At 35.2% G+C, this 12,896-nt stretch overlaps 1 protein-coding gene across 1 annotated transcript in view; it reads right to left on the bottom strand.

The window, feature by feature from the left end:
• The window catches only part of KCNH8 (potassium voltage-gated channel subfamily H member 8), a 197,030-nt gene that overhangs the window by 115,879 nt on the left and 68,255 nt on the right, over positions 1–12,896 (bottom strand). The window contains exon 3 of the mRNA XM_062567830.1: positions 2,133–2,264. Within this exon, the coding sequence (XP_062423814.1) occupies positions 2,133–2,264 (132 nt within the window). The remainder of the gene's footprint in view (positions 1–2,132; positions 2,265–12,896) is intronic.

Here is a 12,896-nt window from a genome sequence, read left to right as displayed (position 1 = left end):
GAATAAAAGGATTACCACGGTTTTACATGAGTATAATGGGAAGGAATAGCATGGTATCAAGACTGCTCTCTAAAGAGTATACTGTGCAAGACAGCAAAATGTCTATATCCAAAGCTTAGAGCAATTCCTGAAGCCCAGAACCTACCCTGTAGAACACAGAAATTAATTGGCATTTGCTGACGTAAAAGTAGCTGTTTATGAGTGCCTTCCCCCGCCAGTGCAATGCTGAGATCTAGGAGGAGTATTAATTTTTAAATGTGCAACAGCTAACATGAGCTAAAATCTGCTTAGATTAACAGTTTAACATGAACTCACACAAATAACTGAAGATCATTGAACTCCATTTTAATAGAAGTGTAGAGCTACGAAATGTTTAATTGATAAGCAATAGCTACCATTTTGCATGTAATCAGTCATATACCTATTTCTAATGATCACTAAATGAGATTTCTGTTAGTGTATCCTGAAAATTTGCATCTCTCATAAGAGGTATACCATTAGCTTACAGAGCACAGATGTTCAAACAATCTCTCTCCTACATGATCTCACACATCACATTTTAATAAACTGTCTTCCTAAAGCATTTGCAAGTGTAAGAGGCTTTTTTTTTTAAAAAAAAAAAAAAAGTCTTAAGCAGAAATCAGATAGAAATATAAAAAAAGATTTTACTTTGATTAGTTGAAGTTGGATGTAAGGGTAATCTGCAAAAAGCACTTGGTGCTACTTTAAAGCCTTTCTTTAATCTTTCAGCTCAGAAATTCTCAAATAAGTTCTATGCAAAAAGTGATGAATGCATAAAAATATGTCCATTATTCAGGACTTGTAATGCAAGACAAAGGTGAAATTATTTGTCAAACCGTGTTGAAGAGACGGACATTGTTAGAATAAATGCTGATTTAAGAACATTCATCAGTACAAGGAAGCATAATATTTTCTATTTTGAAATACTAAAATGCTTTAAAAGAATACTATAGTACAATTGTCTCTATATAACTGAGGTATAACTATTTTTATTGAAAAACTTACCAGCTTACTAGCTTTAAAATCAGCAAAAGTTGAATACAAATTGTTACTAACTGATCACCTGCCTCAGAAACATAGAAGAAGAAAAGGAGTCCTAAGGCCATATTTACATTGTTTTCAGTGACATGCAGAGATCAAATGGCTATCACAGGGGTGACAAATTTAAATAATCCAAAGAGCAGTACCAGAATTGAAAATGAAACAGTAATGAAACTTTACAGTTATTCCTGAAAGTTATTCCTTCCCTCCACAGAAAACTTTTCACTAGACAGTTCTTCTAACATAGAAAAGTTGCAGAACTACTCTCTTCTTTCAGTGGGCACTGACAAGGTGTAAATCTGGAGCAAGTTCACTGCCTTTGGTAGACAATATAGTCAGTACCGACCACATATCTTCTAGTCTCCCCTCTACACTACTCTCCAATCTCATTGCTTTGTTGTAACAGATGGTAGCAAAACTCGATAGCATTGTGCAGATGAAACTGATTTAAGGTGTCTGTGCACCATTAGAGTGGCACAAATAATCTTTTCCCAAATTTACAAGAGGACCCTTGCATATTTTTCTTCCAGAAGCAAATAAACGTGAGAACACATTTCTTATGCCTTATACTTAGATATTGCTAAAGACATACTAAGTATTATTTTTTCATATATTGACATTAAAATCAGATCATGCAAGAACAATTATGCTTTTCAATTGGAAAAATAATTTCTAAACAATATGGATAGATACATTCTGCCACGAAATCACATGAGAATTTGCATTTATTCCTCTTTCAACAGTTGAAATAGTTGAAACAGTTTTCAGCTGTTGAAATCAGCTTTATATAAGAATGCTTGAAGAGGTCTAGTTTTTCTAAAATTTACCTTAGAAAATACAGAAAGTAAATAAATTAAATCACAGTTTAAAACAAGTTTAATTTTGAGGATAAAATGCTCTGTCCCTTGGATAGTTTATTCCACACTTACAGAATGTGGAACAGCTTCTAAATAAAAAATTACAAATATAACACTCAACAGATATTTAATCCTTCTATGTCATTTCATCTTGTGTGAGATTGTGTGACTTTCAAAACTTTCTTATCAATGTTGGTTGCAAATCACACAAACCTTCCTTCTTGTCTTCTGCAGCAATCTTCACTTTTGTGTCTGTTATATCTTTGAAAGAGGCCAGAAAGAGTACTACATCTCCTTTTTCATTCTTTATAGGAACAATATCCAATAGGCACCAGAATGAAGTCCCTGTAAGGATAAAGAATGAATTTAATTCAGACATCTGTCTTTCAGCAGAGAGAGTGTGTGTGGGGGAGCAAACTATTAAAGCTACAACTAATGGAATTCTAACAAAAAAATCTTATTTAGAAGGTTAGTAGTCAGGAAATCACAGATGTTCAGCTCGTGTAAATCTCTTTGCATCATTGGTTGAAGCTCAGTAATACTACTTTCTCTGGAAGCGAGGCATTAATTTAAAGGCAAAATTTATCTACAGGGATCGTTAATGGTGTTTAATGAAGCTGCTTACTCCTCTGAAATCATGCTTTCCTTTGAACTCTCAACTGATGTACTTCCTATTTCACTGGAATAGCTTCCACCATGTTAACTTGACATCTGAAGCTTCCATATTAACTAGAGAATCATTTTACCTTAATCATCCAACTAGGTACTCATTAAAATCCCTTGACAGAAGACCTGATAGTCGGAGCATCATTCCACTAATTCAAAGATAATTAAACTAACTGGACATAATATTTAGAATAAAAATTGTAAATGCTTGAATTAGAGTAACTTAATCTAGAAAAGAATTGACTCCTTGCATCTTAAGGATGGTGAGATTTATATTAACATATACCATCTGTAAAATTAATATCAGCTATCTTCCTTATGAAGAATATTGGTCACCTTGCTAAGACCTAAGTTAGATAATGCTGTGTTTGGCAATATTTTTAACTCATGTCAACATTTCCCTGCTCATATTTGATAAATAATTACACTTTTTTTTTTTTTTTTTTTTTTTTTTTTTTTTTTTGCTACTGATTGTGTCACTTGCAAAGTAGTTGCTCACTTCCTAAGGTGTTATTCATACGCTTTCCATTAACTCAGATCATTCAGAGCAGAAGCTAATTTTTTGCTTAGGTCCTGGTGAGTCCTTCAAATGTGTTGGGAGTATAACTAGAACTCAGTAAACATGTTGGACCCCAACCCCATCATTTTGGGGATAACTCAGTTCAGTGCCAGGCTTCTGTGTTTTTCAGGTTTTGGGTACCAACACAAACTGCCTCCACATATTATCACTGTGCTGTCAGCCTACTAATCTTATTTACAAACCATAACTACTGCTTTTTTCAGTTTAAAATATATTTTTAGGAGATGCTTCTACCTTTACATAACCATGTTCCTTCCTATCACAATATTTTTGTCATTCATTCATAGCCAGAAATCTACTTTCATTCAGAAAACAGGATAAGCTCCCTGCAAAACTGACTGTTGCCAGATGATCAAATGACCTTGATCCTTAAGAAGGCAAACTAGATTAGTCACTTCCCCATCTATACTCTCTTTCCCAAACTCTGCAGTCTTGGAAATGAACACAAGATCTCAAGTCAATTTTACAATTTAAATTTTCAAATAAAAGTTCTCTAACCGCGTGTTGAAAGCTGTAGATGAGCACAGGAGGTGAAATATCAGCTTTTCCCTTGAAGGACTACCACAGCTGGAGGTCCAAAAGCATTCTTTGAAGGGAAATCAGCTGGTTCTCTCCATCCTGGCCAAACTTTTCAAGAGACGGACAAGCAACTTTGAAGGTAGCATTACTGGTAACCACTACTGGTTACTTGTTATAAGGTAAGACTTCCCCTTAAGTTTCTTAGAGTAGGCACAAGAGGAATAGTGAATATTTGGAAAGAAAACTGGAGAAAGAGAGAAAAATCATGGAGACAGACTGGCTTAATACTGAGTTTAAAAATTCTCATTTTAAGGATGTAAAGACAGATAAAGTTAAGTAGCCTTTTTAAAAGCAGATAGAATTGGCATGAAAACCAAGATATTTCTACTGTTTCTTCCTTCACTTTAATTTTCCATTCTTAATTCATTTTTGTACAGGCTTGACTCCTTTTTCAAAACTTTTGGGAAAAACTGCTTCAGTGCTGTTACCGTCAGCAACGTGCTACAGAGCCACCACCATGTCAATCTAAAGTGGTGCATTCAAAGATGAGAAGAAAATTAAGAAATGTTATTTTCCTACTTAAAAACAGAATCACAAATGTCTACATAATATTGTTATAGCTCTTAAACTGGCCAAATTTTACTTTGTAAAATTACATTGTGCCCAGCTAAATTCTAGCAGTAGATCCAGTTGGACAAGATGCTGTAAACGATAGCAATGACTGTAATGCTTTGTTAAACAGTTGTAATCTGCTCCAGATGTAGAAGCGTATCCTATTCTCAATTGCTTTTTTTTCCACACACAAATTAGTCAGTAAGGTTGCTCCTGGAAGAAAGTTACAGGTACCAGCCATATTCAGACAAATCCAATCCAGCTATTCCAAGAAACACATTTGGCAGTGCTACCTGAAATGATAGATTTGTAGTTTTAGGGAAATTATTGCAACACTGCCCATCAGCAATCATTAGAAAGATAAATAAATCCTTTCGGGATGTCATACTGTAACACATTTACTCCTTCATACATAATCAAAGAGAATTTGAATTCAGTGCAAATGAACACCGGTCATTGAAATTATTCCAAATTTTGCCACAGTTTAATGTTATTTGTTGTTTATCTTCAAACATATTTTCTTTTGTTATATGCCCTCATTCTCCTCCTCCTTCGTAAACATGCCTGAAAATATTGATTAAGCAAAGCAAACAAGCAACATTAGCAGTTGACATATACAGTGCAAACATATGCTACTTCTCTCATGAAGGCACCACTGGCATGGTGGAGCTGCTGCTCTTGCCATTACTTCTACATTCAGTCTCCACAAGTCCTGAGCTGAGCTTCTGTTGCTGGATTTTCTGCCACTGCCCTGAAGGGAGCAAATGAATAAATACAAAGTACTCTTCAGGACTAGAGGAGATGGCCCAATTTAGCTCAGGAGTAGATCAATATGTGCTAGCACTCTGTCAGGAACAGAACTATGTTATCTTTCACTATTGACAAGGATTCTTGGAAAAATATACTGATCCAATGCAATCCATTATAGAGCTTTTATAGTGAAAGCCAGCATCATACAATGCTGTAAGCCAAAAGAAGAACTTGCTTCTCATCAAAAAAAAAAAAAAAAAAAAAAAAAAAAAGTAATTCCCTATTTAGTTATAGTGCTTTTGAGTGCACTCAGCCATGAGACAGAAATCCCTTCCCTGCTTCAGATGGTACATACAAAGGTCTTCTGTATTGCCAAGAGTAGTCTATCAAAGAAATTTCTCTTGGAGTTTTATTTATATACAGTCTCTATTGCTCCAAGCCATCACTCTTTGAGGAAAAGTTTAATCTTTCTCTTGCATTATGAACTGAAGGTTCAAAATGTATTTTAATATCCTCAGGGCTTATAAAAGCACACCACAAGAAAGGAGAAAAAGAGATCAAATGAAGCATAATCTTATCACAAAACAATTTGACTAGAGTCCACCTCATGTCTATATATATATATATATATATATATATATATACACACACACACACACATATACACATACATATATATATATATACATTATATATATACACACACACGGAGTAGAGTGCTTTATGGTCACTCTCTCAACCACTATTTCTACCTTTCCTCAGTCCAACAGTCTGTCCTCAAATTGAAATCAAAACAAGAGTCAACAGGGAAAGGAATTTAAAAGTTAGATTTTTGCAGAACCCTGCCATCATACCAATATCCCTATTACTAGAAAATAAAACAAAGAGCAAACAAAAGAGCAAACAAAAAAATAAAACAAATAAAACAAAAATAATCAAACAGTTAGCTCTATTCATGAGCTACTATGCTCAGTATACAAAAATATTTACTCAGTCTTCAGTCACATTCACCCCAGACAAATCTTAGTGCAGTACTCAGAATGAGAGGCTTTGGTGGGTATTTGGATATTGTAATGGCATCAGAATACAGAAATTGAGTGGGATTATTGATGACTGACTTCTTAAATTCTTTAGTAAAGTAATTAAACTCTGTATCAATCTCCTCTGTTTTGTCAAAATCTTAACCATTCTTACCTGCAGCAAGTACCCTTCTACAGTAAGTACGAGTAAGCACACATCTTCCTCTGAATCACTCAGATCTAGTAACACACTGATGCAAAATTATATTCTATTTATAATCAAGGCCCAGACTGCTAAACTCATATCGTCCAGGCAGACTAGCTTAAGGCTTTCTTTTTTCACCCTGTGGCAGCTAGTGGCAGCTATAGCCACCAGCAGGCCTTCACTTCCCTTGGGACTTTGCACGCCACGCTGCTTGCCAGACAGGCACCAGGCTGGCCTGCACTGCCTTTTCCATCGCTCAAGGGCAATAAATTGAGCAAATTCCCATGATTCAACTATATCTCTCTACTGTGAAAGGAAAGGGGACTAAGACATAAAGCTATGCTACAGAGCTTGACGTGCACATAACATATGAGACTAACAAAATTAAATGTTTTATAGGCTAAGAAGCTGAGTACTTGGAAAGAAAAGAGTATATGTCTTACATATTGGATGTACAAGTGCCTTGTGGCAAGAAATAGTGACTCTTCAAGCCACATAGTTATCATGATATATATGCACAAGAGGACAGATTTAAGCTGCACAAAGAATCATAAATCTGGCACATTTCTTTACATTATAGTGCTTTACTTAGCAAACTAAATGTTCTTTTAAGCAGATGCAAATCATACGTTCTTTTTTTAAGCTATTTCTAAGGACTGTTATTTAATAGACAAAAATAAAAACATTGTTAAATGGGTAATGGCAATAACTTGCCAGCAGGGTTGATCATGAATCTTCAGCACGAGAACACAGACTTGTTTTGTTTAAAGAACATTTGCTATTTGTTACTAGCAAAATAAAGCTGCTGCTGGATACATGATATCACCAGAGAACTTTAAGCCTGATCTTTTCCCCTTTTCCACTGTGGAAACTCTGGATATCAAGACAAAGAGTCCAAACTGGCTCTTTTGATAACTTATTGAAAGATTTCCAGTGTCACTGATAGCATTTTGGCTGAATGTTTCACTGTTTTTATAAAGTGTCAACACCTTTTTGAAGAAACCAGAGTACAAAACAGAAAACCATGCTTTAAAAATAATTGCAACTCAATTAAATAGAAATGGAATGGAGCTGAAAAAAAAAGTACAGCTTTAATCAGAGTAGTTTCTCTCTGTTAAGTACCAAAACTTTGACAATAATCTATTAACACAGATAAAGCAAGGCTTTGCTGCTTTAAGTAAATAAGTACTTCTTTCTCCATCATCTTTGTAGTAGTCACATGTACATATTAAGAAAAAAAAAGCTATCAATTTTTTCCCTTACATTCTGCTACTACAGATGACAGCCTGTATATGCTGTATCTTAGTGTCAGCCTTTGGTCTGACAGGATTTCTGAAGAAAACAAGGATACTCATAATTAGGATGTATTTGTCAACTGACATATATGGTTAACGATGTCTGTGCTAACATTTTCACAGTAGTAGTATAAAGGATTCAAGAACAGATTTCCCCAAGTTTTGTATAGTAGATTGTATACTGCAAGTGGATCCGCTTGCAAGTTTCAGCAGATGCAGTAAATACATTTCAAAATGCCGTAAACTGAAATACAGAGGTGTTCCAAGACCTTGGTAGGAGGAAGGGGATAGGCGAGATAATTTAATAACAGGGTAAAAAATATGTTTTAATAGGAGTAAGTAGGTAACTATGTTAACTCTGTTGAGCTATGTAGTGACTCAGAAGCTTTCATGAAAATTCTCTCTTCATCTGTCTCTACGGATTATCATTACTGCTGCAGTGTACAGCTTGAAACTATGAATTACTGCTTTTCTGTAGGCTTGTAGAATAAACGTTCAGAAAGCTTCAAAGTTCTTTATTCGTTAAATTGTGCATACAGAGGAGATGCTGACCATTTTAAGTCCAGCATTGTTTTAGTTTGTCAACAAAGAAAATTAAAGATTTCAGATGTGACGAAATCAAACAGAATGTAACGCTTTGGCTACAAAAATGCATTGCTGAAAGAACCAACATTACAATTTCTTACATGATATGCAATTGCATGATCACCTATTGTAGACATTTCTCTTATATAAAACTGTCACATCCTATCAGAGAAAGTGAAAATTTCCCTCCGTGTACTTCATCACTCTTTTTTAGTGCCTAGCTTCAACTCATTTCCTGTTCCCTCCACTGCCAGGTAACTCAGAATAGCTTGTATGTCATATTACCCACATATCTAACTTTTTTTGTCATGACTGCCACATTGTGGAGAGGGAGAGGTGGCAAGGATGTTTTCCTAAGAGAAGACATACCTTAGCATGGCTGAGTCCTATCCTTGCCTCTGTTGCAATCTTCCAGTATTAAGCTGGTAAAGGCTCAACTTACCATCTCGAAATCTACACTTCATATCATCTCAACACAGACAGCTTCCGCTCTGGCAGTTTGAGCATATGACTTTCCAGCTTTAATGGTCTTTAAATATTTTTGTATGCAACAGCTAGTTGCTGTATATATTCTGTATAAATTAATTTATGGACTCCAGCACATCTATATTTCAGCTTTGTTTTTACTCAGTTTTCTTGACTCCTCTTTTAGAACTCTAGTATTTTCCCCACTTAATGAAACTCCTAGTTTCAAAATCCTCTAGTCACATTTGAGTTTTCATTGAGCAAAAGCAGAGAAGCTAAGCAATGCCTGTTAAAGCCATGTGACATGCTCTCATTATCCTTATGTGCACTACTTAGGTTTTGTTTGTTCTAATTTCCTTTTCCTATCTCCTTCCAGATTAGAAAAACCTCTATTTTAGGAGATGATAACAACCTGCCTGATGTAATACATTTATCAGGTTACAATTATAATAATTTGCAAAATACACAGGACTATACAAAAAAGCAGTGAAGTCAATGAAATATATTCTGTTTATATACGAAAGGTCTTAAGGACAAATTCATTAAAATTCGCAATGTGCCATTTATTCCTCCCCATCCCCAAATGATCGTTACTGTGTCCCAGTCGTAATATTTACAAGGTGTTCAGTTTCTGTCAGCTGACTCCTGGGAAAGTATTAATTGAGGTGGCTTATTTATAATTAAATATCCAATATCTCTAGTTAAAGTGATAAAAAACTTGTCCTAAAATATTCTTGCTTCCCTTTTTAGTAACTATTATATATCTTAATCTTGTAGTGCACCCAAACAAAATAATTCTTCAGTGCCTTTCTGTGGACTGTTTCAGAGTGAGTCAGGATCAATCCTTCCTTAGCAGTCTATTCTTTGCTTTCTTCAACTAATATTTCCTTTTTTTTCATGGCTTTCAGTGACACAATCCCAAAACAAGCAAAGTCTGCTTTCTCTTGATTACTGTATTTTTGTAATCTATCATTAGAACTGTGTTTCCAACTCATGGTCTCTATTCCTTTTGGACTTTAAGAGCTCCCAATTTGAAATGTAGATGTAATCATCATCCTAGTAAAGAAGATTGTTTGGTCTATTGAGGGATGTACTTTTGTCCCTTGGAAAAAAAAACAACCAATTTTCTTAAGCTAGGGTACTCTCTCATATACATTTGCGTACACATGTATGAGTCTATATGTATGTACACACACATGAAAAATCATGTATGTACACACACTTCTTCATTTCTCTTAGTTTCTTCCTATAACCTGCCTAACTTTTGAAATTGTGTCAGAAGTGTAGCCCACATTCATCTGAATACAACCATATTTTCAAATGACATTACTGTGTTTTTGAGCTCATTATTTTATTCTCTTAAAAAGAGGCTTCAAAGAGGACACAGGATTTGTTGTTTCCTGTAAGTGAAAACAGAGTATACCAAAACAGGCCACTCCACTTGAAATTAAAATGTTCACTTTTTCAACTCTAAATAACAACTGATAACACCACAACTAAAATAAATTTGTTCAAAATATTCTAGTGATCATGATTCTGGTGTCTTCTCAGTGATAGTACCTAAACATGGAAGATCCACAGTCTGCAGAGTGGAAGACCTCCCAAAGTTGGGAGGATTTGCTGATACTGCAGCCTCATGCTTATTCATAATGTTTTGGACAATTTTTTCCTTGGAGGAAGAAGAGATTCTACTGACTAGATGTTCACTCATGTTGAAAAGCTCCATTTTACAAATTGATCATTTGTTTTCAATCACTTTTTCCATTAGGAAAGGTCAAATATGTTTTTTGTTCAAGAAGAACATCAGTGCCTCTACAGTTCATGCCTACTATTTCATTTTTTAACTGTTAGTATGCATCAAGAGCTTTAACCAAGTTTGAGAATTTTCTTTGAGCACATAATTCAAGAATTTTAACTGGTATTTGTAATTCTGCCAACTGACAACCTTCTGGAAGGAAAAGGCTAAAGATGGGACCTGACAAGAAGCCATGCCACAGATTTGGACTGGATATCACCATCCTATCAGGTTATGCTTTTTGTACAGAAGGATTTTGAAACGTACTCTGAGGAGTTACATAAGGCTGTAGAGAGGATTAATCTCCCCAGTTCATCATATGAATCCACATGAGCACATGCTGTAAACAGGCTTTGAGCCTGCTCATTGAAAAGAATTATAGTAACCCCATCAGGTGGGAAGTAGTAAGTTTTAACCTTTCCATTACTTAGCCACTCTCTAAAATTGCTCTGCTTTCCTTAGCCCAGATCAGTAAGAAGTTGCAACAGAGAGTGCAGACATGAGCATCATGCTGCTCTTTCAAAAATTGTGGAGCTATTGCACGAATTCATCACAATTGTCAGCATAGGAGAAGGCAATTAGATAGAGCCTAGGGCAAAGTTCAGTGAAGGAATTTGAGGATCAGGAACAAATTAATGAAATTGTCAGGAGAAGGGAGAGATGTGATCATGAGAAGAAATGATATTTTGTTCTCTCTCTCTCTCTTTTTTTTTTAACAAATGGTAAAGCATAGGGACAAAAGTCAACTGTCAGCTGAAGCCTAACTAAAAACCCTCATGAAATAAAGCTGCACTTCTTAAAATGAATATGTCAAAGATGCATAATTAAGCAATAATGAAATATATCATGCATACAATATTACTAGCAACCATCCGTATTAAGTGCAGCTGGAAGCCCAAGGTGCCTATGTGGAAACAATCATCTATAAGCATCTGTAAGCAATGAAGGGTTATCCCTCCATAACAATGCAATAAACAGCAGGAAACTCGCATACAAATTTAGTTGCTTATCTCTGTGCTTTCAGCAGAACACATCATTTATCAGTGAATTTTGCTTTTAATAGATCATGCTGCTATTGAAAGAAGCTATTAGCTGATGTCAGCATTAGTGCCATCAGAACAAAGTATCAACACTGTCAGTTAGTAAGCAATAGTCAAAGTCTCATTAAAATACAGTAAAAGATCACAGGTATTTCAGATCACACGGCTAACAGGGCATTTTACCACTATTTCTTTCATCAAAATGAAATTCATCCCCTGGTTTTGTCTCATTGCATGCATACAGTGATAGTTTCATTCTAGACTCTACAGAGCTCAACTGAAGGCTCTTCACAAGAGTAGAAGAAGTCTGCCCCAACTTCTCCTCCCCAGTGCAGGGCTGCATTGTTCCCATTGCAGCAGAAGCAAGGACTGTCTTTAGCATTTCTACACATTTCAGAGCTGCCCATGTTTCATCAGTGGCTGTGAGTCAATCAGATCAGTCAATTAGTTTGGAGAGGAAAGAGCTAAAGCATTTCCTCTCCTGTGAAAGCAGAGGAAAATAAAAATGTGTCTACATACATAAGCATACTGTTATTTAAAATGAAAGACTTCTCCAAGATCTCTGAAGCTCCAGGCACATTGCTATTAGGCTAAAAGTGTGTGTGTGTATTGGGGGGGGCGGGGGGGAACAGGGAAGATGCTTTTCTGAAGCATGGTTTATGAACGATTGTTTATGGCTCATGAAATTGCAGTTAGATATCACTATCAGATTCATTTTTCAGTGTTGCTTCTTCTTTTTATCCCCTCTCACTCCTACATTTTATACATATGTTTATATATATGTTTATATAACACAAGCACACCAACCACAAAAGCTTATTAACGTTCTTATTTATAGGTTGTATTTCTAAGGTGAAGTAGAGTGAAACTGCAACGAGGTCACATTGCTATGGACTCTCCTGCTTGTGTAGAGACTTTCTCTATGTAAGTAACTCAATATCACTAGAAAATTAATATTTCTATAAGGAAAATTTTAACAATCATCAATTAGAAAATTTTAATAAATTCCTCTTTTCTAACTGCCCTTACATTTCCCACGGACATACTGTATTTCAGGAGACTGCAAAAGCTAGTGGGTCAGTTTATAGAAAAAAGGTGCTGCATAACTCCTCTGAACTACTACTGCGGCACTGAAGTTTCAGAATATTACAAAATATTTCACTTTGGCAAAATACTTCATTTTTCAGATAATAATTAAAAGTAGATCTTTAAACTTGATGGAAGAAAGAGATGCCATTCTTGTAAAGACAAAAATATTTTTTGCAGAAAACAAGAGCTTTAAGAAAAATTAATTTTCTTAATTTTTCTTTAAAGGAAATTAAATCCATTTCTTTTTTTAAAAAAAAAAAAAAAAAAAAAAAAAGTTGTATCAGAGCTTTTGCTATCCTGAAACCACATTATTCAATGGCACATCTATAGCAGAGGCTATAGATTACGTCTCAAGTC

Source organism: Rhea pennata, chromosome 2 (genome assembly GCF_028389875.1).
Source record: "Rhea pennata isolate bPtePen1 chromosome 2, bPtePen1.pri, whole genome shotgun sequence".
NCBI lineage: Eukaryota > Metazoa > Chordata > Aves > Rheiformes > Rheidae > Rhea > Rhea pennata.
This window is presented reverse-complemented; position numbering and strand designations above follow the sequence as displayed.